Genomic DNA, 26,461 nt, shown 5'->3' with positions numbered 1-26,461 from the left:
TTTTATTTATATTTTTTTAAAAAGCAAACAAGTTCCGAAACCCGTGCCCGTGTTGTTGAAAGAAGTGGTTATAGCGCGGATGTTGTCCATCAACTGACGCCCTTCCTGTTTCAACCTGCTCTTTTTTGATGGATATGTCAACATTCAAAGTATAGTCTAATATCGCGTCCGCATAATAGCTCGATACACACACCGACTGTCAAGTTGACTGCTGCTCAAATCGAATTGACTAAGCGAGATAGTTTGTTTTTTCTATCCTGAACGATGATTGCCCTTATACATGTTGTTCCATCTCTCTCTTTTCGGGGTCGATTTGATGGACAATTGCATTTCGGCAGCGACTTTGGCACAGCAGTCGAAAGGCTCCTCTTTTTTTTCCACCCGCAGTATACAAGTTGCTCTGGCTCTTTTGTCGTGTGTGTGTGTGTGTCCTGTGTTTTTGAAGCGAAAATACTCGAGTTCTTTTTTTCGTTTTTCCCCTTAGTAAAGAAAAAGGGGGGGATTGCATATAATGGTTTGTTAAAAGAGCGGGGGAGGAGACGTGAAAGGGGAACCTAAAAATGAGTAGGAGCCAAAGAGGGCGGTAGTGGGGGGTCCTTCTATTTCGGTGTCCAACTCGGTTCAAACATCACACAGTCAAAAGAGAGAAAAAGAGAGAAGGTTCAAAAAGAAAAAGAGCTTTGTGTTTTATGGAAAACGAGAAGAGAGATGGTTGTTCTCTCCTTTTTCTTTCTTTTTCTTTTTCCTTGTCTGGATGGATGGGTCTCTCTCCTTATTTCCAACTTGATATAGGCAAGACTCTGTGCAGCAGCCAGCGCCAGCAGCAGCAGCACAAAAGAAGAAAAACAGAGTCTAACTGCATCAAAAAGAAACTTCAAAGTCGAAAAGAATAGAGAAAAGCGAGGATTTCAAATGCGATTGACTCTCGCGCATTTTCCTCACAAATCAGAACCGAATGAGAAATTTCGGGCCCGTATTGACGCAGTGCGTTGCACAGAATCGAATAGGGAAAAAAATGTAAACATGAAAAGTGGGGCGCGGCTCTCTGCCATCTGATATGCATGAGCCGACACATGTTTCCATCGGCGCTCAATCACATTTCCCCTGTTCTCTTTTGTGTCTCTTATTTTTTTTTTTGGGGGGGGGGGGGTTTCCATCGTCTGTTTTTATACGTGCGTAATGATGTCACTAGTTTCTATACCCCCGCGTGATTGCAATATAACTGGCAACATCCAGTCGGAAGGTTTCATCATCACACCGTCGTAATGTGTGTACGGATCCCTTATCGCACGGGAGAGGAAAGAAACCCGACGATCACGATGACAAGTCCAAGTAGCTTTTTCTCCCACCTTATCTCTGACACTCTTGAAAGTGGCCTCGATCTGAAACTACGTGCGTTCGGCCCAGGAGAAGAAGTCCAAAAAAACAACAATCAAATCAAATCGAGTGTCTCATGTGCCGATCGCCGGCGGTCGTTTCAAACGTCTTTTATTTTTCAAATTCCCGACAGTTGACGACACGTCCATTGAAAAGAAGTTTTCAACGCAGTTTATTCTCAACAAAAGAAAAAAGAATAAACGACCCGATTTCGGTGGGTGGGAGGTGTATGAAGAAAAAAGGGAGAAAGGAGATTGGTCGCTGCGTGTTTTCCACGAGTTTGCGTGTGCGGGACTGGCGGCGGCGGCAGCGCTCTTGTTGTTCGGTTGTTGCCGTGTACGTGTGTGTGAACGAGGAGGGCCCTACCCTTTTTTCTTCTTTTTCTTTTTCTTTTTTATTTTCTTTTTCCTTTTTTGTCTGGGGTTCCTTTTGTGGAGTTGTTTTTCCAGTGGTGGTGCTGGTGGCCGTCTATCGGTGGCGGCAGCTAGCGGAAGGCGGCTTCTATCTGGTTCTCCAGTGGCTCGAGAGCTCCCTCATCCCTCCCACCTGATAGGGTGGCGACCAATAGGCGAGCAAGACGCTTGTCGGCCGCTCCGAACGGCAGCCAACACAACACGACCAAAAAAGAAGGTACACAAAAAGAGGAAGGGGGAAAAGGTTCCATCCCCGCCGCTGGTGGTAGAGAGAGCTAGACACACACACACACACAGAGGACAACCCACCCCACCCCCACCCCCCTTCTTCCCAGCCCCAGAGTTTTCTCTATGACTACCTCCAGCTCCCGAGCGGATCAGTTCAGAAAGCGGCTCACCTCCGCTTTTAACAGTGGCCTCCTCCGCTCGCTCCCAAATTTTTTAAAAAGTCTTTGACTTCCAATTCTCGTTTTCTATTCCCTTCGACTTTGGCTTGTTGTTGTTCTTCCAGTTCATTTGAGAACTTTGATTCAAACAACCCAGTCGCTTCATTTTTCGCCAGACTCACACACACACACACAAGTGCATCTTTATTTTTGAGCTGATTCTCTCAAGTGTTTGATCGACTTTGATCTGTGCTCGTTTCGATCCTGCGACCAAGTGCCAAGCGCCCAGCCAACTTAACCCAACGTTTCGTTGTTTTTGCCGATGGACAGCGGACTTCACTCACACCAGCGTCCGTCAGTGGACTCATCCAGCTCTCATTATTCCAAGGCAGCAGGTAAGCATGAGTGGCCAACATTTTCTCTCTCTTCGACCAGTGTCCAGCAACCAAAAAGAAAGAAAAGAAGTTGATTATTAACGTCAACTTTTAATTGTTCTGCTCATCAGGTTTTGCTGCCGTCTGTGATGTGGCTACGCCTCTACTGACTCCACCACACACGCCCACTTCTTCCGAGTTGAGCAAGCACAGCTTCAACTTTGAGCAGCAGCAGTCCAGCCCGACCGGCCAGCACCACCGCTTGTCGCCTTCCAGCAGCCAGCACCGAGCCACCATGGAAGCCGCCGCCAAATCGTTCCCCTTTTTCCTGCCCTTTGGTCTGCCCGGCTTGGCCGGCATGCCTCTGCCCGCCGGAATGTCCCATCTGGCCGTTCACCAATACGGAATGAACATGCGAGAGCCGTCGGCTTTTCGACCGGTCGCCTGCCCACCCGCCCGCTCATCCGAAGCGGCCGCCACCTCTTCGACTCCGGCCAATATGGGGCCGTCGGTGCCTGCCGGCTCTCCGGCGGAAGCCAACAACTCCTCTTCGGCCCGTTCTCCATCGGTCGAATCCGATCTGGCTCGTGATTACTCGATGAAGAAGCGACCGGCTCCTTGTGACTCGTTCAGTTCCAAAGACCAGCAGGGACCTGTTGCTCCTCCTCAGCCGGGCCGGCAGCAGAATTTCCTGCCACCTCACCACAACCCGCAAGCCATGCTCGAAGCGGCCGCCATGCTCCAAGGCCTACAGTCGCGCATCGACTTGGCCCAGCTGGCCGCTCACGCAGCCAAGAACGCCAAGCAGCAAGACGGCGGAGTCAACTCCGGGCCGGCTCCCACCAACAACAGCGGCCAGCAGGACGCCTCGGCCGCCCAGCAAGCCGCTCTGCGCGGTCTCCAGAATTCTTACGGACTGCAGAACATTCCTCTGCTGATGGGCCCGTGGCTCCGCGCCGGCAACCTCCCGCCTTTCTACCCCGGCCAGTACGATCCTCGTCTCTTCCGCGGACCCGGCCGCGCTTCCCGCCCCAAGAAGCAATTCATCTGCAAGTTCTGCAACCGCCAGTTCACCAAGTCCTACAATTTGCTCATCCACGAGCGAACCCACACCGACGAGCGGCCCTACTCTTGCGACATTTGCGGAAAGGCCTTCCGTCGACAGGATCATCTTCGTGACCACCGGTAATTTCCGAATTTCTTTTGGGTTTTTCTTTTTAAAACAAAATGGCTGGCCCAGTTTATCCTGGTGTCATCTCAAGTCAAGACTCGTAAACTAACGTCTCCTTTTTCCTCAATTGTGTTTTGACAGTTACATCCACTCGAAAGAGAAGCCGTTCAAATGCGCCGACTGCGGCAAGGGATTCTGCCAATCACGGACGCTGGCCGTCCACCGCATTCTGCACTTGGAGGAGTCGCCGCACAAGTGCCCCGTCTGCGCCCGCAGCTTCAACCAGCGCTCCAACCTCAAGACGCACATGCTGACGCACACGGACCTCAAGCCCTACGAGTGCACGTCGTGCAAGAAAGTCTTCCGGCGCAACTGCGATCTCCGCCGCCACATCATGACCCATTCGGTCGGCAGCGAAGGCAACGTGACGCTGACGTGCGTTCCGGGCGTCGACGACGACGACAGCGTCGCCGACAGCGCCGACGAGATCGACATTGACGTCGAGGACGAAACGGCCTCGTCTCCCGTCACTTCCGACGCCGAGAGCGGCGTCTGCTCCTCGTCGCTGGACGAAGACAAATCATCTCCGCACCATCACCACTCGATGAGCGGCGGCAAGTTGCCGAAAAAGAGCGGAGGATTCTCCATTGACGACATCATGAGACGTTGAGACACAAAACTAAACGAAACGAAACAATCTTCTTCCACCGCCATACATCGCCATTCCGCACGCTTTGAAGAAAAAAGGAAAAAAAGAAAGAAGAAAAGTGAAAGAAAAATTATTTTCCAGCATAAATTCAGACCTGTCATTTCGTGTTATATAAAGACGGAAAGTTGCTGATTGCGCAATTTTTCCTTTTCTTGATATGCGGGTCTCCAGTGATCTCTGCATTGATTATTCTTTCACTTTTCACACCACCCCAAAACTTATATACTCTTTTCATTCTCTCCAATCGAATAAAATATAATTCCTTCAGATCTTGAACAAAAAAACCTAAAAAAAAATGATTATTCCAAAATTGAGCATTCCTCGTGTACTGCTACTACTTCTATACTCCTATCATCACATGTGTGTTTTTTTAATAATTTAATTTATCTCCTTTCCCAGGCGAATTCCCCATGTGCCATGTTTAGAAACTATTTTTTCCCACTTCGGTTTGGTTGAATGTTTCCACTCGTCCAATCGACTCCCCAATTTTTTAATATTACATAAGAGATTACTACTACCCAACTGCTATACCCTAGACACAGACATATACACAGCTGTACATTCCCAATACCCACCTTGATTTTTATTTCCCCCCAAGAAAAAAATAGAAATGGGGTTCAACTAACTGAGATTGTACAGATTTTATGTTACCATTTTTCAATGTTTTTGATTGCTTTTTTCCCCCCACCACTGAAATCTTTCAAACTTTGACGTCTTTCTATCCGTCTCTCTTTCTCATTTGTTATGCATGTCCATGATTTTCAGTGAAGAAAGAAAACTGATAAATAAAAAAAAAGAAATTATTACAAATTCAAAACAAATATTCTCTTTTTTAATCAGAACTAGCTGCTGAGGGGGGGGGGGGACGGTTACGGGTGTTGGGGCGGCGGAAGCCGACAAGAAGATCAGAAGAAACCACCGAAACGACATGACTATGGCTACAACTCGGTGTTTTTGTCCCCTTGTTTTGGTACATGTTTGTACACAAACAACTTTCATTTCTCCCATATTCCCGCGTAAAACTGGGGTGGTGGTGGAAGTTTCTTCTTCTTCTTTTAAAAAGATACAACAACCGTGAAAGATTTTTTTTGAGACGAAAGGGAAATCAAAGCGTGTAAGAAATAACAGATTGTGGTCGACCGCTATGGCTTTATAGAGAGAGTGTACAGAGGATACGGTGAGATGTGAGATGCCTTTTCTACATCTTCCATTTACGCATGCACATATAGGCTATACGGTTTCTTTTTATCTTTTTTTCTTCTTCGGGGACCGTATGGGGGTCAACTGGGGTGGGTCATGCGCCATAAAAAAAAAGACCCAAAGGTTTTTTCCACCAAAAACTTTTATTTATTTTTTTTCTCATGACAAGAAAAGAAAAGTACATATAGGCGGGATAGTGGGCTTATATTTTTTGGAGGCTGTGTATGTATGTCGCGCTGTACTTGTTGTGTGTACATACACACGTCTAAATATCCTCACGGCTTAAAGCAGTGGAACCTCTTTTGATGAAAAAGAAGATGTCGACTCGGTTTGAAATCGAATTCGACTTGCATCTTGTTTCTAGCTCTTTCCGACTTTCGGCCGGTGATATACCCCCGTGTGGCTGCCTGCTTGCTGGTTGCTGACAAGTTGTTTGTGTGTGCAGCACACAGCCTCTCTAGCTCCTACTGTGTGTGTTGCCTGTAAACATGTCGACACAGTTGCGGCTCCGACAGACCAAGACTAAAACGTCCAGTTGCTCGATTGGCTTCTTTGACGCTCTACACTTTTGCGCCGGCCACCGTGACGTTTGTTCTTATTCGGCCGTCGGTACACAGCACCCAGATCTTGTTAGGTCTCTTCTCTATAATGCACACAAGGTTGTGAGGGATATGCGCTAGGGAATCCGCTTTCTGTTTTCCCACGATTCCCTCCGGAGCTGCCGAGAGAAAGAAATTTCATCGATTCAAACAATTCAGAATTTTTATATTTTTTTTCTTCCCCGAGTGTTTAGTGGAAACGGTGGTGGGATGTACCTATCTGTCTCTGATGTACAGACTTTTGATCCGATGTCGGATCTCCAGCTCCGCCTTTTTATTTTTCTTTGCTTTTTTAATTACACACGCCGTTTGGACGGCGCTTCTTTTTGGTTGCGCTGCGCCCACGGACCTCCCTCGCGATCGATTAACTCTCTCTCTATCTCTCTCCTTCTTTCTTCTTATCTTCTCTGACAAACCAACAAACAAACCAGGAAAAAGAAAAAAAGAGAAGAAGTTACTCAACAGGTATACACGTTTATACATTATAAATGGCCTCGAGTATTTAGGCTAAACGAGATCGAGGAACGTTTGATCAAATATGGGCCAAGCGGTTGAGTCATCAGCATCGCTCCTTATGGGCATTTATGTCTGGCAAACGAGTAAATAAGAGACGGATGCAAATGAACGTCAGACCCCATTCCGAGTTAGAGACAAAATAAATATAAACAGAGAATAAAAGAGCGAGAATCTTTTTGAACTTTTGAATTCTTTTCGTCGATGGAAGAGGCGCAGGGCGCCGGATCACTGCGGGTGGGGGTTGTATGGCCTTTCGCCTCGGCGCGCGCGCGCGCTCGCCCGGCTCCGCTGCTGGCCTGGCGCGATCTTCTCTGCTGGAATTAATCGGATCCGTTTGGGTGAAAAAAGAAAAGCTATAGTTAAACGAGTTATTTCATCCTGTCCGATTCCATTTTCAGCTCATCTGCCCAGCAGCGCATTATGTGGAAGCCGAGCACGCAACCCCCCTCCGTATTACATAGGCCTAGTTATTACATAACCTACTTGTAGGTGGCCCAAGTCAAGAAATATCCAAGTCCTGGATTTTTCTATAAAAGAGAGTTTTACGAACTCTACGGGTAATGCTGGAAAGTTTTTAAATGCGCGAAATTAACGACGTCCCAAATCACCGGCGTATTTATTTTTTAACTTGTTCAACCGTGTGATGGAAAAAATCCTTGCGGTGATGGCCGTAATAATAAGGAAAGAGGATCCGACGGCCGTTATTTCTTCCGTCTTTGATGGCTCATATATCGATGATGAGAGTCGAGAGTTATGTAGACAGTTTGTGTGTGCTGTGTGCCCCGGCCAGGATTTACACATGGGACGTCGAGGAATGCGCCGCAATTTGGCCTTTGAGACTTGATTAAAGTGTTTGGCCTCTCTCTTCCATCGCGGAAGACCCGATCGGCCGATATTATTTCGACCCCTCATTTCAAAATGAAAGGGCAAAAGTTATGGCCATATCTATACCTTTACCTTCGATTGCTTCCTTTTTGGCGTATACGGTCTATAGGTATACACACGTATACCGTTTTGACACTGGATATAGTGAATGATGGCCAACAACTCGCGGTCCATCGGTGTAAAAAACGCAACCCTATCGATCGGCTCCAACACCTGGCAAGGCTGCCCCCTTGAGCTGCCGTTTTTCCCCCCTCATCCAGTTTTGTTTCTCTATATGTTGTGTTGGTATATACTACATTACATCATTTTGCGATCGTCCATTTTTTTTTCTAGAGGGGTTATTTCAAATGTTCGAAGGGGAACAAAAGTTATTAGAACTTGAACAAAAAAATTCCCGTTTCCAATATAAAAACCCCCTTTTTTTCTTTTTAAAAGACAATTGGGTTTGTGTAAATGTGTATTGCCATGTACTACAGCACATATAACTGCGCTTATTGCACACCTTTCCGTCCGAAAAATGCTATTCCTCTGATAGCCTTGTATAGGAAAGAGAGAGGGAAAAGGCAATCGAATGGATTTCTTCTTGTGTAATAGCCGATAGGAGTCTTAAATCAATGGTATATATATAATATACCTAATAGACAGAAGAGACTGGGCCGAGTGTTTTTTTTTCTTTTTGGTCTTGACGCAAACGCCGGGGTCGTAAAGAACATCCGAGAGAGAATAACGCGCAGCAAAGGGCTCCAAATCGAATGAAAAGGTTTCTTCTACTTCGACGTTTGTAATCTTTTTTTTTCGATCCTTTTTTGAACACATTTGAAAATAATTTTTTTATTTTTCTATCGTCGGCTCCTCTATATACTCCATCAAACGTGTAAAAGCTTTAAAAGTTCCCCATACACAACACAAACCGGAGGAAAAATAAAAAAGGGGGGATGAAGAAAAAAAAGTAGTTTGGGCATTCATCAAACAAAAAATTATTTTGTTGTCGATTTTGTATTTTTTGGGGGGTAGTTTGAAAATCCCTACCAACTTTCAGCTGGAAGCTATCGGTCGGTCAATTAAGAAAGAAGTGATCATCTGCCCGCAAGAGAGAGCCCCCCTTTTCTCCTGTTGCTGGCCCTTTCTCCCCCTCTTTTCCATATAGCACTATCTTCCTATTCTGTTGCTATTGCGCAACAGGAAAATTCCATTTCACAGGCCGATGCTTTGAACTATCCATCCAGTCTCGTCTAAACACACATGTCCCTGATCCGTTGTGAGTGATGCGAACGACCGGTTCATGAAATTGGGGCATTTTCTTGGGATTAACTAGAAGAAGAAGAAGAGCCAGAAGGAAATAATAAACACAACCTGGGCGATGCAATACATGTCGTCCCCTCTCCTATATAGTACATTTTAAGCCTGTTTTTCTTTAAACGATCTGTGTGTGTGTAACCTCTTTAGAGGACCAGGTAGAATGCAAGCAAGCAGACAATAACTTTGTGGAAAATTCTAAAGCGCTGCTGATCATAGCCCCCCATCGTTTTTTTTTTCTTTTTTCGTATTCTTAACTACCCCATTCTTGTATACTACAGGTATTCTCAATGCGTATTCAAAGGCTTTGGGATCTATTTAATGGAATTCGGGAGGAAAAAAAACTGGGGCACCCAAAAAAAAGAGTACAATGTTGTTGCTTTTCTAGAATTTTTTTTTTTAAGTAAGGCTGCAATTGAATCAAAAGTATATCTTCGTCTTGGGAACTAAGAAATGAAGAAACTCTAAAAGTTCGACCCAAGATCCCTGAATTGCTTTGTATTCGGAAGCTATTCAAATTGCATCGAAATCCGTTTAGATCCAAGTTACGTGGGAACAGTGTTGGCATTCCTCCAATTTTTTATTGGAAAAAATTTACTTTTACTTTTATTTTGAAAAATAAAATATTTAACACGTAACAGAATTTTCCCACAGTATTTTTAACAGTTTTGGTGAATATGAAACAATTTGGCAGACATATCGTCAACATTTTCGAAACTGAAAGAAGCAGCAGCCATATTTGAAGTGAGTGAATCAGTGATAGCTGACGTGTGAAATATTAGTCGTGCAATTACCACGTGTAGGAACATATTTGCTTTGCTTTGTTTCTGACTTTGACATTGAACTTTCATACGAAACAAATTGCCCATCGTCTGACTATCATTTAAAGCCAATTCAACTGCCTGTTTTCCTTTCTCATGTGATCTGTGACTACGACCAAACCAAGTGATGAATGATATCCATTTAGCTATAGCATTGCTATAGTTCTAATCGTGACCGGTTTTCCTTCCTTCCACCTCGAGGTGTCGACCCAATGAATAACACGATTTCCCAGGAAGGAGGAGGCCATTTGTTTCACGATGGCTTATCTCGACAAGTCTACATACACACACACACGAGAAAAAGGGGTAAGTCCACCATCTTGTATTGTTGTGTTTGTGTGGGCGATACCGTGAACAATTTAGGGGTTACCCACCAACTATTATCAGCCTGTCATTTGAAATCGTGAAAGCCAGAAAACATTCCTCTTTTTGTCTTTTCTCGCTAGTAAAATGGAAACGAAGAAACGTTACCGTTTTGTTTCTTTTTCTCTCCAAAAGGCGTGTGAACTTTTTTCTGGAGCCCCCAAAAACTTTGATTGGAGTTTGAATGAGAGGCAATAGAAGGTGGACGACCAGTGGGAATATCTGGGGGGAGATATGACCATAAAAACGCAAGTCTCGATGTCTACAATTGTACATGTAGAGATGTCAGAATATGTACGTGTGTATACATATGGAATCGAATCTGCACCTCCTTCATCTTACCCCCTCTACAATATAATATGAAAGGAGACAAGTATATTGCGGTAGAGTTACTTGTTGTAGTGTACACCCCTATCTTGTTTTTTTTCTCCATATTTTACGACGCCTTACGGTGCCCACAAGTGGTCAGCTCTCTGCATATCAGCGGTAACTGACCACTGTGGACTCGGTTGAACCACCGCTATATGTGCCACTTTTATATTGACCCTGGACTGTACTATGTACAAGTACACACACACGAAACTGGGATAAACATATATCTATTTATATTGATAGGCACTTGTCATCTCTTTTCGACTCTGTTGGTTTGTTTTTCCTTTTTATTGACGAGTCAACAACTTTGTTTGGGGGATTGTTTTCTGGTGGGGGTGCACACAGGTTGTTGGGACACTACACCAGAAGAATGCGCGTGTCTGTTGGACTAGTATAGAGACGTGGGAATCTTTTTTCCCACACATCCACCAGCCTCGATCTGTTTCGTCATTCACCGGAATACCTGAATGACTTTTTTTCTTCTTTTCTTTTTTTTACAAGAACCGGATCCCATCGAGAAAAATAAAAATGGTGTAAGGATATGCAGATGGGGAAAAAATTGTGGTTGATATTTTATTCCCCCCATTGCGAGCATACAGACCCTGGGCAGTCTCCATCCCCGATGGAAAGGAAGAAAAAAGGAGAAAAGTCTGCACTGTTGTTTTGCTGGTGGTGTTTTACCCCCCGCCTGAGTTGATTATGCACGGGAGGAGCGAGGGGGGTGTTTCGTGACTCACGAGGCTTTATTCATCCTTTAGCCTATAGGTTTTCCCGTCGCATGACTTAGGCTACGAGGTGTTTTTCTTTCTTTCTTTCTTTTAAAAAAGAAAAAAATATTGACGAATGATCGGGCGAGCTGCCGACCTGCCGCTGTCCGCGTCTGCCCTGAGACTTGGCGCGAGCTCCACTCTGCAGGCCCCTCGGAAAAACAGTCCCGTTCCCACGCTTGGATTCCGGCATCCTCCTTACTACCCTCCTCTATGGGAATTCCCTTAGTATATGTATTATAAAAAAGGCACACACACACACACACACCCCTTGGCATTTATATGTATACACTATCTCTCTCTCTCTCTCTTTCTTCCAACAATAAAAAAAGTGAAGAGAGTGCTGGGGTGCGTGCCAACGTCCCGGCGTGCGATCCCTCCTACCTCACCCCTATCAACCTTACCTACCTGTTGATTCGATAATATAAGATTATATACTAAATGCCACATCTCGCCGCGGGTTTCGGTCCTTATTCCAGTCATCTGATGCAATGGCGAGCTGATTTATCGGGCAAATGTGTTTGTGTGTCTGTGTGCGCCCAGCCAGGGCTTTTATCTTTTTTTGTTTTCGCTTTGGTTAAGGCTCCTGTAATTATCTGAATCCCGACACCCCCCAATTCTCCCTCCCCCTTTTAAAAAACCGTGAGAGATCAAGGGCAGCGATGAATAATTGCTGCGCTACAGTTTAGTTTGTTGACCAACGAAATCAGGTTGCCTAAATTTTTCTTTACCTTATCGGTTCTTCCGTGAAATTTTTGGTTTGTTAAAAAAGTAAAAAAGGAGTTTGAAGGCGCCGTAAGGGCGTGTGCTCTTGTTGCCCGGCTTCTTGTACAGGAGTAACATATTGGGTCCCCTACTATAAACTCTTTTCGAGATTTCATCAAAAGCCATTGGTATAGGAACTATAGGGACTTGATTGCGCTTTTAGCGAAAGATATTGTCACATTGTCGATCCTTTTTTGGTCAATCTGACAATGCATCGAAGAGAGAAAAAGGCCACTCTTTTTCTCTACTTCACTTCCAAAGAGGCCCATAATATAATAAAGATATGCACTGGCGATTGCTTGTTGCTTCTTTCTCCCCCCGTCGTGTGTGTCTTTTTTGTGTATTTCGTCTTTCAAAAGTCCATAATGACGGTCATTCTGTTGCTCTTCTCTACGCATCCTGTTATGCAAGTGGGACACTAAAAGAGTGACGTATATAGTGCCCGATGAAGGTGGCCTTCTTTTAGTTATTTTTTTTTTGTTCTTCCACTTTTTCGACTTAGATTTTCTACCGGGAGGTCCTCGGTGGTTGTTTTCTGATCTTGTAAACGCCACAAGTATTTACAACTCGGATGACGAACAGGTCCAATACTACCAAGTCCACACACAACCAACAGCTATTGGGAGAGTCTATTGCACCCGTTCTGTCTCTCCTCTTTTCCAATATTTAGGGCCTATTCGACTTCGTTTTTTTTTGTTCTTTTTTTCTTGAAATGGTCCGGGTGGGATGTGTCGCGCCTCCTACTTCGCCCTCCTATTCCACATGACGACGACTCCTTTTCCTATGGAGTCTATCTGTAGATTGTTATAAGAAGCCCCCAAAAGAAGAAGAAGGAGAAGAGGATTTACGATTTACTGCGCCACCTCGTCGTCAGAATCACCCACCCGCCATATACGTATAAATTGTTGGAAGGAGGCAGATATTGCTAGGGAGAGCTTTAGGACCGTTTTGGGTGATGCTGCTGGTGGTACACCTCTTTTTGTCTCTCCTGGAATAAAGAAAAAAACACAACGGCACAACTACGATGCTATAGTGTAGTAATAGCAACTGCAGAAGGAGCAGGGGCTCCTTATATTGCACTCGACAGTACACAGTCGCTCTATTGTCAACCACTGTCCGTCCATACGGCCCACGGGGTGTGTCTGTTGTGTCCATTGCTATTTATATGTATTGCTGCCTGCACTCTGCATCTATGGGAGAGAGAGAGATAGCGAGAGAGAGAGTAAAAAAAGAGACTTGGAGGTTTGAGGTTGTTTGTTGCACCTCAAATAAACCAGACATCATCGAGCTAGCGAGGATACTGTCGTTTGACCATTAGTCTGTCAGCCGTTTCGTATAATATATGTGGCCAGTTTGAATGTGGATACACCACCGGACCGGGCTAAAAGGAGGATCATATTTTGATGTCCTGGACTATCTCTTTCTCTATGCCCACCTGTGTGGGAATCAAAAACCAACAAATCTCAAACACAAACTTTGGTGGTCTCTTCTATTGTAGGCGTTTGTCATTTTCTGTAAGGGTTTTTGTCTTAGTTTTTTTCTTTTTTAAAGGAGGAACTGGAACATTTTTTATGACTTCGTGCAGAACTATAAAAACGATTCCGCTTTGGGTAACGGCCAGAGAAGTTTTTATTCAAAATTTTTTTTTTTTTTTGTGGGTCGGAGTTTTTGATTGAATTCGACGACTGCAGTTTATTGCATCCAGCGCCAGCCATTTTCATCTGTTTGCAAAACCTGCCGTTTTCGGGACCTGGGAATGGATGATCCCGGTAAGGGAAAACGACCAAACGGCCAACCAATTTGGATGCGAGGGAATATCGGGATAATGATGAACTCTTTCCACCTTAACCGTCAGCCATCACACAATGTGTTTTGCTTTTTAAATGCAACTAAAGTGGTGGCCGATGGGACGAGCTAAAGCTCCCATCTATTTATCTATTGTGTTATGTTTTGTTTTTTTCGTCCCCTTTTTTTTTCTCTCAAGTATTAGACTTTTTTGAGAGACATTAATATAACTTTTTGTGGATGTTGTTTTCTGGATTTTATGACTTTACGACGTACGAAAATCAGCGCAAATGGTGATTGGCCATTTTACGAGTGGCGCCATCCGTTGACGACTAACCTCAACTTTAAATTTGTGAAAAAATCGCGCAATTTCCTTCCAGGAAGAATAGGGAAAAAACAGACCCGTTTTTGTTGGATGCCAAAGGTCTTGTCTTTTGAGTAGTAAAAAATAGATGATTTAAATTTTTTTGTTTGTTACCAAAGTCGTTGACCACCGTGAGCGAACGGCTTTGCAGTAAATGCAAATACGGCGACGCGTGCGGTCAAACACGTCGACCCTTTTAGACCGAAATAAAACGGGGAAAACGCAAAGGGGGGTTATTAAAAAAAGTGTTAAGACACTCTCCTTTTGGCAATCGTAAACAGACGTGATGTGCAAAATTTCCTACTTTCGTTTTATTTCCTTTTAAAAAAAAAATAATATTTGAAGAATTTTAAAATCCTAGCTGGCGCGCGCCGAGTGTGACGAAGTGTGAATCGTACCCCTTTCTGCCGAGAGTAGAACAAGCGACAAGCTTCGAAAAAAAAACGATGACGTGACAGTCGGGAATGAATAGAATAAGGTTACCGCGTTGAAATGGAGAGATATGGCAGTCAAAAAAGGCTTGGAAAGTAGAAAGAAAAAAAAAACCGCTGCTGTAGGAGGTCTGTCCGGCGTACGCGCTCGCTCCTTAACCGGCGATAGACATCAGTAACCGTGTCAATCTGACATCAGTGACACGGAGCAACGGGCAGCGTGCTTTATGATTTTTTGTTCAATAAACAACAACAACAACGGGGGAAAAGATCGTCGTGCTGGTCGATCACGAACGAGAAATGAAAAACCCGTTCGGTAACTTGTAATCCCTTAGAAGGCGAAGCTCATTCCTGAATTCCCGACACGAATTTGATTTTGGATTTTTTTCTCATCTGTGAATTCTTGTTGTGCGGCTGCTGTTGTTGCTTAAATGCTTTTGCGTGTCACCCAAGTTATTAGATTTCCAACAGGGCCATTCACTGTGTGATCGGCGCTCTTGGTGGAGGGTCGAAGACCCTCAACAGCGACGTCTTGTATATTTGATTTCAAATTTTTTTTTCCTGTTCCTTTCCTCCTTTTATTTTTCAATGATAGAGATAAGAGAAAACGACTTTATCCCACATCTTTCCTGAGAAAAAAAAAAAATGTTGATAGTGTCATGAAGGGAAATCTTACGGGCGTGCATTGCTCCGTCACGAAATCTTAATTGACATGTCAAGATAGAAGCTCTGCATTTATCCTAGCTGGATAAGATGATCAGTTTTCTTAATTTATTATTTTTTGTACTTTCCCGCGCTCGATCGTTTTTTTATAATGTGAAATTGAACAACCCAAAAGTAGAAATCTCTTAACCTTTGTGAAAATGAGGCGGTTATAAAGAACAAGAAGAAGACAAAAATGCGAGCTAATAAAAACCTTTCTGGAGAATGATTATTGAGTACATTCTATATGACAGGTAGAGGTAAAGCGAGAGAGAGAGAGAGAGAAGGGGGCACTAGTTCTCTCGGCGTGGGAAAGTTCAATCACACGTGCTGTGGCGTATGCTTGGCTCGCTCGAGTCAAAGGTGAAAAGTGCATCGAGCGCGCGAGAGAGAGAGAGAAGCAAGCTCTTACTCATCGAGACGAGCCTCAATCGCCATTGGCTGGGAACCACAATCCTATCTTCTTCTCCTTTCCTTTCTCTCTCTAATCATTGCGCCAAGCGGCCCGCCTATAATCTTTACATTATGACTCGGTATGCAAGGATTCGCTCTCGATCGCTTGGATGGAAAGAAGCTGCGCGCACAGCCGCACACACAAGTTCCAGAGAAAGTTTTTTCCAAGGGAAGAAATCGTAAAAATTATATCGTGAGAATGAAATTGATTGGTACAGCCAACAACAACTCTTGAGAAATTGACTCTTTGAAACGGAGCCACAGCAAATGGATGGTACACGTCGAAACACATACACGTTCAGCTTTTTTGGGGGGAAATTATTCCCATGTTCAATTCTTGGCTTGTTGACTCGCCGTATCCCCCCCCCCCCCCATTCAATTGGGCTATTATGTCTAATTACAGTAACTATATTCTCGGTAGGTGTGTGTCTTGTTCTTTTCTTTCGGTGGAAATTGCCCGGGACAAGTGAGAGAGTCGACCGTAAGACGAAAGTGATGGCGGTGTTAACTTGCCTCCTCCATAACATACAGACAAACACACACACACACATACAACCACGTGACTTTAAACCCCCGGACTGCTCACACACACACACCGGCTAGACCCAACCCTGCGTTTAGCGCACCATTCATCATCAGATCTTCACCCGACGTTTTGTTGTGTCTATTTTGCTCTGTACTTGAATTCCTTTTTCTTCAAGGAGGAGGAGGGAACTTACGTTTTTCTTTTTCTTTTTGCCCGGATTGAATTTCCCACGTTCCTTATTTTTTTTTTTTTTTTCTCGGAAGAAAAATGTGTGTCTGTGTGTGGTGCATGTCCCAATCTAAAGACGAGAAATTACGCGCACAAGTCTTTTTTTGTTATCATTTTTTTTTTCGCGTGTGCATTTCATTCCACCTTCTTCTACCGGATTTCATTTCAATTGAAAAAAAAAACATTCCTGAAATTCCGGCACTGGTATTATATCTAGAGAACTAAATCGATCCGTGTTGGATTACATACTGTTTTTTTCTTCTTCTCTATATTTTATTTCTACCGTCTTTTTTTTTAAATGTAGACCGACTTAGGTATGTGTGTGTGTTATGTATACACCTACTACACGTTATATACCTGTTTGAATTTCAATCGAATCGAGTCAATCTGATGAGGCCTTTATAAGGTGGCAGAGATGGGGGAGCAACCAGGGGGGCCCGGCCCCCCTGCCATTGTGTTGTTACCTGATACACACACTGAAGAGTATAGGGAAACCGACCTTCCGGAATGTTATCTCCTCCCTGACTTGCAGTGAAGTTCCAGCACGCTAAATTCTACAATGAAACCGTGAAGAGGAAAGAAAAGAAGAAGAAGAAAAAAAATTTCCAGATGGAGAGAAGAGCATATCTAGAGATAGTCTTATAGCCGCTAGTGTGTGTCATTCTCCAAATGACGTGTGTCCGCCCAGTCATGGCCAGCCGTGCCATGCCAAACAAGTTTTTTTCCTTGATCTCGAGCGCGGAAGAATCCACCGGTCGGTTAATGGGGATGGATTGGATGCAAGTTTTCTCAACTGTTGACTACCTACAACAATAACAACATTCCACTTTTCCTCTTTTTTCTTTTTCTTTGATTGTGTTCACCTGAAAAAGCGCGGCCATCAGAAATTGCCCAGAAAAAAAAAGAGTCGAGCCGTTTTTCTAAAGCTGGACAATAGGGGAGAAGCGAGACTCGAGTTAACAATTCTGCCAGTCAAGTGGATCGCTCAAATCCCTCCACAATTTTTCAGTAGACGGAATTGATGTAAAACGACGTGTTAAACGAAGTGACGAGAGAGAAAAGAAAAATAAAAGGATCCCAAAATAATCATTTCTTTTTCGCTGCTGGCCAGCGTGTGCGCCCCCTGTCTAAAAAATAGAAAATAGCCCTTCATTATACTTTTAAACGGTTTGAGAGCAGGGACAAGTGAGCACTTTGTTTCACATAGCAGCTACTTGTATATTTAACTTATTCCGGTCTTATTCTGTTTATTTTTTTGTTTCGTTTTAACGACCTGCTCTGAAAGAAATAAAGCGTGTCATTTTCTATTGTCTACCAACACAAATGACTACACGAGTTTCTCCTCATTTGCATTTCCGTTTCAAGTCCCTTTTTTTTCCGAACCCTACACTTAGGTCGTCGTGTGGCCATTTCGTAATAGAGACCTTGGCGTCGACGAAATGAAGTCATCAAGTCCAAGTCGCTTGAATGAAGTTATTCGCAATTATGAAACCGAATTTCAAAGGGGGCGCGTTGGGTGTCCCATATAATTCTTAGCGTTAATAACAGTTATTTCAACAATAGGTTGAGCGGCCAGCAAATTCGGTCTTTTGTTTTGTGCAGATCGATGGACTAGCGCAACTCGTTTGACTCTTTTTAAATCCCATCTGCGATAAGGAACGTGATGCATCTCTGCTCGTTTTGTGTGCGGTGGTTTCTATTTGTTGTCTTCTAATCTGTTGAATAACTGAATTTTGGTTCTTTTTTTGAGCGAGAGGAAATTCCCCCGGCCGGTCGGAACGGCCAAAGAACGTGGGGAGGAGTCGGTTGTGTGATGTATATGAACATCGCAGAAGAACAATGTGAACCTATCGTCGTTTCCTTTATTTTTCGGCTGTCATTACTAAAGGAGAATGAAGCCGAAAACAAACAAAAAACAGGAAAATGCACACAAAAAAAGTCATGTCGAGAAAAATTGGAAGAGGCCATCAACAGCTGGCGGGCCTCTTCTTCTGTTTTGGTTTCAAAGCCTTTTCTCTTGTTTTTTTTTTACAGATCCTTTTTTTTATTTTCCATTCACATTCATCGCATACTTTGGTCGTGTAAGGATCGATGCAAATGATCCGGCTTGTGTAAGCCGACGCATCTAATTGACGCCGACGCTATTAACAAATCAACAAGAATACCTCCTTTGACTTTTTCGTTCCGTTCCACCCCCGGTATTCCGCATTCCTGCGGCTCCTCACCAAACTCTCATCCGAGCTGCTTCCTTCTTAAAGTTCTGGAGCAGAGCGAAATAGCCCAACATTCCACAGCAGCTGATTGCGTGTTTTTTTTGTTTTCCATCGGGATTCCGTAAAATTAAAAGAGCTAGTTAAAAATCAAATGGAAAAGAAAGAAAATTACCACCATAAAAAGATAGAGGCAGCTGTTTCCATCAGTCCAATAAATATATATCCTATCTATTGGTTATTGGCGGGTTAGCGATGGTTAAAAAAAAGGGGCAAAAGGGGGGCATCAGCAGCAGCAGGAGGACGAACTAATGAGAAATTGGAGGGGGATATCGGTTATTGATCGATTTTTGTTTGGTTCGAGGATATTGTCTGTTTGTTACAATATAAGAAATGTGTATTAGGGAAACACCCGGTCGGAAGTGTTGAGCGAAATAGGCGTACTCACTGCCCAGGTGTTGTTGGAAATCGTAGTAAATGTATTACGGTCAATAGCCATCGACAGGAGGAAAAAGAAGAAGAAGAAAAAAAATAGCTAAAATAGATTAGTTTGTTCTCTTAAAAACCCTTCGGAAAAAGCCCCAAATTGAGAGTCCATCTGCTGGGTGACGTAGCACGAGTCGTCTGTTAGATTTCGTTTAAGATTGAAAAGGTTCGTTGCTTGGTGGTTTTTGCCTTTTGATTCTTTTGTGGCAGAGGTTAAAATTCCAGTTTCTTTTTGGGGAAAAGGGGCGCGTTAGTCGATGATGACCAGTCCGGGGTAAACGAAAAGAAGAAGAAAAAAAAAGAGGAAGTTGTTGAGACTTTGGATCATCAGCGACATGATGCCAACAGGCATGCCCTGTCCATGTATATATACTATACATACCTGTTGGCAGGTGCCATTTGTTATTTCAAAAGTTGCCCTCCTCCACTTTGCCCCCCGTCCTTTAGCAGGTTCGTTATACATTTTCCAATATGCGAACAAGTATCAAAATATATATATCTGAAGCATTTCTTTCTTTTCTCTGAAAAATAAAAGACAACAGCTCAGCAAAGCTTTCACCCCCCAAACGCAAAAGGGAAATGTTGTTTCTCTTTTTATGCACATATCCAGCTGATGGTCAAAACTCTGCATGGGGGCCTTTTTGTTTGGTCCTTTCTTCCTCTAAGGTAGGAGGGACACATTTCCTCCTCCTAGCTGTGGTATATTATTGCGTATTGGTCTAACTCTCTCTCTCCGCCATAGATCATCAAACCCCTGCGTCGACTATTTTTTTTTTTTATTTTTTATTTTTCTCTCTGAAATGTTGTTGAAATTCTACCAAAAAAAGAGAAGAAGACGAAGAAATGGAAGCGCATTTTCATCGACGGTTGGGACTTCCTCAGGGACGGGTCTCCTCCTCCCCCGCGCCACTGTACACATGAATAATACGCAACCAAACAACACCGGGGCCCCCACTTACTGGAGAGAAAAGGGGCCCCTGAAGAAACTGCAACTCTATCCTTTTACTACTCCTACTACTACTCTTTCCTCTATACACACCTATGCATCCTTTCTTTATGGCATTCTCCATCTCTGGACAATATAGTCGAAGATGAAAGAAAGAAAAAGAAAAAGAAAAAAACAGTTAATGAAGGTTATATATGCGATGGAGAGGGCTGGATCGTTTCCAACATCATTTCTGATTTATCTGAGCCCAGTCTTTGGCTGCACTCTTGCTTGCCTCTAGCTCTTGTAACTGCAACTACCGCCCGCATGGGAAAAGAAAGAAAGAAAAAAAGAAAACTCTTTTTTCTTTTTTCTTTTTATGATTTACCGTCAGAAATTTGGTGGTAGTGGTTGCGGTGGTTTGATGATAAAACATTTTCTCGTCGGATCCGTCGTTTGGCCGTTGTTCTCTGTCGATTCGTTTTATCGGCCGCAGTAAATGAATTGAGCTCGTGATAAAAAAACGAAGAAGAAGAAAATGCGTAGGTGCGCGGCTGACAATGCACAAGAAAAACTTGTAGCGTGGGAAAGTCTTTTTGAGATCCAGCCCTATCCTTTTCCTATCCCGTTTGCCCCGTGTGCATTTGCCGGACGACTGTATGGGCTGGCGCAACATAATTCTTCAATCCCGCGTCCCGATGCATCTGCGTATCTGCGTCTACACAGGTGTGTGTTATCGTATAATGACAGGACAAGTTAACCCGAGGTCACTCCCTCTCTCTATAGAACTCCTCCTTCTCCGTTTCCTTTCGGGGCTCCACATTTTCGTTTAAATAAAATAAAATATTTTTTTTTTTCGCTTACCGACTTCCCGCACGCCGGAATGGCGGCAACATCTTACGTGTATAAGACGATCGCTGAAATTCATTCGTGACTGACTCGTTTAGGTTTTTTTTTCATTGATCCACTCCCACGATTTTCATTTACATGGTCCCGTAATGTCCCTCTGGGGATGTCGACATTGCGTTATAATAGCGACACGATCCGCAATAAAGTTTAAAGGAAATCGCCCCCGACTGTTTTAATGCGTGGACTTTGATAATAAAACAGTTCGTTCGATTTTGGCGTCTGGACTTTTTTTTTTCATTCCCATTTACATTTTTTATGGGTTTTGATTTTAAGAAAAATGGACGCCACTATCGAGGGAAATTTTAAGCTGTATTCCATCATCCCTCTTTCGATGTATATTCCCCACATCAACCATTTGAAAATTCCTTATCAGCGAAGGGAAAATCGGAAAACAAATTTCCATTTGTCCCGTCTCGATCGGTCTGGTGCCGACATCGGAGGTCCTTTTTGTATCGAAACAAAAAGAGTTGGTGACGTGTTTTTATTTTGTTGGGCCCTTTCATATGTGTGTGTGTGTGTGTGTGTGTATATTATAACGCTCTCGGGATCAATAGAGTTGTCAAACAGGCCGTTGACGCGAGATAAGAAACTTTTTTGTTGTCCCTTTTCTCTCCCATTTTTTTGTTGTTGTTTTGTAATGTTTTGTTCGTTTCTCTTTTGGGTTATAAGAGGTATACTCAGTGTGTATGCAGAGGGATTTGACGTCCGGCTAATCACTTATTTATAAAAAATCAAAAAAAAAAGTAAAGGTCTACACACACGAGTGACGTTGAGAGGGAGAAGATAAGGTCTATGAGTGAGAGCGCGCGGGCGCGCACGGGGCTGTGATGGACTCGTTTGTCGCCGACTTTTCAAAAAAAAAGAGAGGAGAAACCCATGATAGCATCAGTCGCCTACCTGTTTGCTCATTTTTTTGTCTGTATGGGGGTGAAGTCAAGAGTCTTTTTTTTGTCCCTTTTGTGTACGAACAATATAGCCCCCTCTTGACATTTCGGTTTTTGGACTGTATGATTTTCTACTCTATTCATATCCCCCTCGCCACCACCGGCCTCAAACCAAAAATAATAAAGCGTCGACGACGAGCTGGGTGACAGCGATGACCGCAGAGTGTGCCCAGGAAAGAGAGAGAGGTGTCGCCCGCTCATAATTCACCTTCCCATGAAAATTCAAACACGTCGTCACAAAAACACTGACATTTTTTTTTCAATCCCAAAAGCTAATTTCTACATTCCACTCTTTTGTTTTTCCACAAGGAAATTGATGGCAAGCGTCAACTAGATTAGAGCCCCACCGTACAATCAACTAAATGGATCTTGTAAGAATGTTAAAAGACCAAAATTTAGTCAAAATTCAAATCAATTTTGTCCCTTTTAATCCTCTTGTGTTCTGGCAACCCAAATGAAATATTCAGAAAATAGCTAGTACGTAGTAAATAGTCAAGACACACACACACAAAAAAAAAATCCGGAATGAAACGAAGAACAAGTTCTTTCATTTGTTGCCTTTTTGCCAAGGCGTACGCGGAGTCGACGGGACGTCCGTCGTAAGCGGTTCTTCGCCCGGCGGGACACCGTCCACACGCACAACATTCACTGCCACTAAAAAAAAAAGGGAGAAGGAGGGCCCCCCTAATATTTCTTTTTACTTTTTTTTTTACTAACACACACACAAAAAAAAATATTTAATAAATATCATATATTTTGCGTTAGCCCTCTGTCGATGACGGCAAAGTCTTGAGGAGCACGGGGGGAACCCAAAAAGTACATGAAAAAGGGGGGAAAAAGATAAAAGCAAAGTTCTTGTCACACATTCACAAGTCGGAACATACAATAGGGACAGAGGAAAATCAGCAGTTCACGGGGGATCTGACCGGTCGAAAGTGCGCCTTGTCCTTTTTTTTTTAACATGCACTGCAAACTAGCCAATAACCCCTTTTCTTCTTTCTTCTCTCTATAGTAATAATCTGTGGTATCAGTGTCAAAAACAAGTGACCTGGGTCGTTTTTTTTTTCATCCCCTCTTCCTATTTCTTGTTGTGTCCTGCTTGTCTACATTCTCAAACTCCACGTGTGTGCTAAAGAGGGGGTCTTGTAGTATAGAGCTTTACTTTTTTTTTCATTTTCATTTATTTTGCCTCAATGGGACCAAAATATTTTAGTTCATTAGAATCGCAAATGAGTTGTTTTCAAACCCTCTGAAAAAAAAAAGTCGTGGCATGGAAAAGCTTTTAAGCTCAGCCTTTTTTTTTTGTTTCAGCTATTTTTGTAAACGTGCGTTTCCGTCCGATAGTTAATCAAATGGTGGCAGGTTTTGTGGACCCGGAGACGAGTAGCGAGAGGGCAAAGAGCCGATAGTCTGTGCTGACTGTGTGTTTGCGTGTGCAACGAAAACTCTGTGAACTTTATTTGATGTGTGTTGTTAGTTCATCTTCCCCATTTTTTTCGAGATAGTGTTTGTCATAACGCAAATGCTTAACACAACATATTCGGGTAGTTGAGATTGAGCATGGTTCTCTTGCGACGTTTGATTAGTTCAGGTGCAACATTTTTCCGTTACACAGGCTCGTTCGAGTCGATACTCGAGATTGAGCATGTTGCTACTGACTTCATAAGCGCTTTTTGGCCTCTTGTTTTGACTTTATTAAGTAAATACAGAGCCTTGGCTAGTGCGCAAGATTAGTCACGATTTCCTACTGAAATTTTCATTTTTCCACGTTTCATTTTTCGTTTTTCGACTTTTGGCTTTGGTTTTTCCTTGTCACGAAACAACCTTCACTCTAGAAAAATCGACAGCGGACGTGAATGACGCAAATGCATAACTTGCTGCAATAACATTTTTAAAAAATGATGACTGATGTCATTTAGCGGCGTCATAAAATGTGACAAAAATTGAGTCGACCTCTTTCGCCCGGTCAAGTCACGATAACCGGAAATTTAGAAAGAAAAGAAGTTCAAATAGAACGTAGACGGCGCTCGCCCACTCAACTCATCCATAAAGTGACGGCTTATTGCGTTTGGGCTTTAAGTGGCTCCCGTATGTCCGTCTCTCCGTCACTCAAAAGTCGTTTGCACACAAAAAGCATTTTGTATTTCTCACGCCGGGCGATTGCGCCCTCAATAATTGCCCCGTGAGTCGCGTCATTTTGGTTGGCGTCGCCCAAAGTCGACAGGTTACAGTGGCTAGCGCCAGCTTCTGATGACCCTATCGCCGCAATATAACGAGAACGGACGTGAGTCGCCCAGTTCGGGGCCCTGTGATGTCTGGGAAACATTACTCAATCGTTTGTTGTCGCACTGGCGACACTTGGGAGAGAGAAATCAATGGGCGCAGTGAAAGAGAGTGAGCTATTGAGAGATTATTATTGTCGGCACCGGACAGCCAACTGCACACACTGAATAGGTGAGACGGTTGTCAAAAATAAAATAAAAAAAAACCTTCTTCCGATACGATGGCGCCTTGTGTGTCTGTTACTTATGTCTTGAAAGGCCCCACATCTTGCAAACTTGGCGACACATCTGTCTGTGCTTGATAAGGAAACCTGGTTGGTAGCCGACTGTTCAAATATTTTCACTCCATTTCAGACGTCATTTATTGTTTGCTCCTTGTTGCCTTTCCACTTTATTCTATCACCATTGAGTGTGAAACTGACGTGAAGCGCGCCATTTTGGCAATTGGCAATTTTTGTGCCTGGAATTGCAATTTTCTTTTTTAGTGTGTTTAATCGACTTTTAGAATTCTGGCGCAACAGGAAATGTAAAATGTTGTGTAGTATCGACAGTGTTTCGACACTTATTGTGTAGTAGCTTGTACTGACATAAATGAATGCATTGTGATACAACGTCCAATGTGATGGACATGTGATAGTGAATATTTCTAATGGAGATTCGATTCCGACAAAGTCAAACTTCTCGTGAAAATTGATAAGAAATAGGCGTTGGTCGAAGGAAGTCGGGACAAAAGTCAACATTCGCGTCTGGTCTGGTCTGTTACAAATAAAATAGAAACACATAAAAACGAAATAAAAAATTATTCAACGCCAAAACAAAATATTTTTCTTTTTTAGCTCGAAAGCGTTTGCACGCAGAAAATAAAATCATAAAAAGAAAAATATCCAATAAAGTTTGAAATTTCCCCCCCTAACAATATGAAAGAATGCCCAGACATATTTTTTTTTCGGGGGCGGAGAAAATAGGTAGGAATTCCTGCTGCTGGAGGTGCTGTCAGGGAAAAACGTTTGGATCCCTTGTCTTTAAAACGAACCAAAAAAGAATGAAATAAAAAAAAAAAAAAATAGGGGGCCCAGGTAGATTTATATAACGATCGCCCCGCTGGGAAACACAGCACTACCAGCACAATAAAAATCATTGAAATATATCATATCAAAATGTTCGGAAAAGAATACATTCATTATGTGCCTTAATGAAGACAAGGGGAGGATGAGAAAAAAAAAGAAAAACCTTTTTTTTTTCTCCAGCGTTTGCATTCCGGGCATACCGAACTTCTGATATGTGTCTAGTTCCTACGATAATCATCCTTGTATAAATCGTTTGATGCTATACCAACAGCTGCAGTGACTCCCATACTGTAGTAGGTAAAATATCTCGTTCACTTGTGTGCTTTGTTTGCATATCTACGTGCTGTTTGAACCCAATTATCGGGATTGGAGACAAAACAACAGCGACACTTGTCGAACTGCAGATGATGAGAAATGATTGCCAAAAGTTGTTTCCCAGCTTCTCGGTTACAACAAGTGACGCTGGGACATAAATCACACACTTGGTGAAAAAGTTAAAACGTTTTCAAGGGGGGAGGGAGAGAAGAGGGGGTCCAGGGATGTTCATGAATAAATACACTGGGCTAAGCTAAGAACGAGAGTACTATATAGCTTATACGGCGTGTGGAGAGTTGAAGATGTCACGTCGTCACACGGCAGGAGGGGCCGGAGAAAAGAGTGGAAGAAAAAAAGAAAATCAGACTGGGACCGGCGGGACACATTCTTCCATCGTCTTGTTTCTTTTTTTTCTTGAATAATTCATTTTCAAATGGGGTAGATATTGGGTTTGCCGTTGAAAAACAGCCCTTCTCTCTCTCGTTTGGTACGGTTCACACGGTCAGAAAAGAGAGTCGTTATGAAAGAAGAAGAAGAAGAAATATGAAGAAAAGGAATAAAAAATAAAAGACAACATTTTTAGGAAAGTGTGGAGTTCCCGCATTCCATTCGGTCCGATCTGAATTGTTTCTGGGTCCTGTATGGTCTCTCTAGATCGAAACAAACAAAAAAAAAATGTAAGAGAATGGGCCCCACAAACCCCATAGTGTTCTGTTTTGGAAATATTTCCCTCCTTTTTGCTATAAGAGCAGATTTCTCAAGTCCATTTTGATTTTTCTCTCGTCTTCCGATGCTCATCTAAAGCGATGGCTTTGTGATG

The 26,461-nt window shown here is 43.2% G+C and overlaps 1 protein-coding gene and 1 long non-coding RNA gene across 2 annotated transcripts in view; both read left to right on the top strand.

Moving 5' to 3' along the window:
* Positions 1–1,367: 1,367 nt before the first annotated feature.
* LOC124337880 (protein bowel-like) lies at positions 1,368–4,397 on the top strand. The gene is made up of 3 exons (XM_046791897.1): positions 1,368–2,571; positions 2,682–3,735; positions 3,863–4,397. The coding sequence occupies exons 1-3, from the start codon at positions 2,499–2,501 to the stop codon at positions 4,389–4,391; spliced, it is 1,656 nt and encodes a 551-aa protein (XP_046647853.1). The 5' UTR covers positions 1,368–2,498; the 3' UTR covers positions 4,392–4,397.
* Positions 4,398–9,670: 5,273 nt separating this feature from the next.
* Positions 9,671–26,461, top strand: part of LOC124338528 — a 47,319-nt gene continuing 30,528 nt past the window's right edge. Inside the window, exon 1 of the long non-coding RNA XR_006917862.1 lies at positions 9,671–10,053. This is a non-coding gene — a long non-coding RNA (uncharacterized LOC124338528). The remainder of the gene's footprint in view (positions 10,054–26,461) is intronic.

Source organism: Daphnia pulicaria, chromosome 4, assembly GCF_021234035.1.
Source record: "Daphnia pulicaria isolate SC F1-1A chromosome 4, SC_F0-13Bv2, whole genome shotgun sequence".
Lineage (NCBI taxonomy): Eukaryota > Metazoa > Arthropoda > Branchiopoda > Diplostraca > Daphniidae > Daphnia > Daphnia pulicaria.
Note: the sequence above shows the minus strand (reverse complement) of the source record. Positions and strands in the feature narration are given on the sequence as shown.

Bases quoted from the DNA above. Each gene is read 5' to 3' on its own strand.
- LOC124337880 (XM_046791897.1), top strand. From the start codon at position 2,499: ATGGACAGCGGACTTCACTCACACCAGCGTCCGTCAGTGGACTCATCC. The intron at 2,572-2,681 runs GTAAGCATGAGT...TCTGCTCATCAG, and splicing joins TCATTATTCCAAGGCAGCAG to GTTTTGCTGCCGTCTGTGAT. The intron at 3,736-3,862 runs GTAATTTCCGAA...GTGTTTTGACAG, and splicing joins GATCATCTTCGTGACCACCG to TTACATCCACTCGAAAGAGA.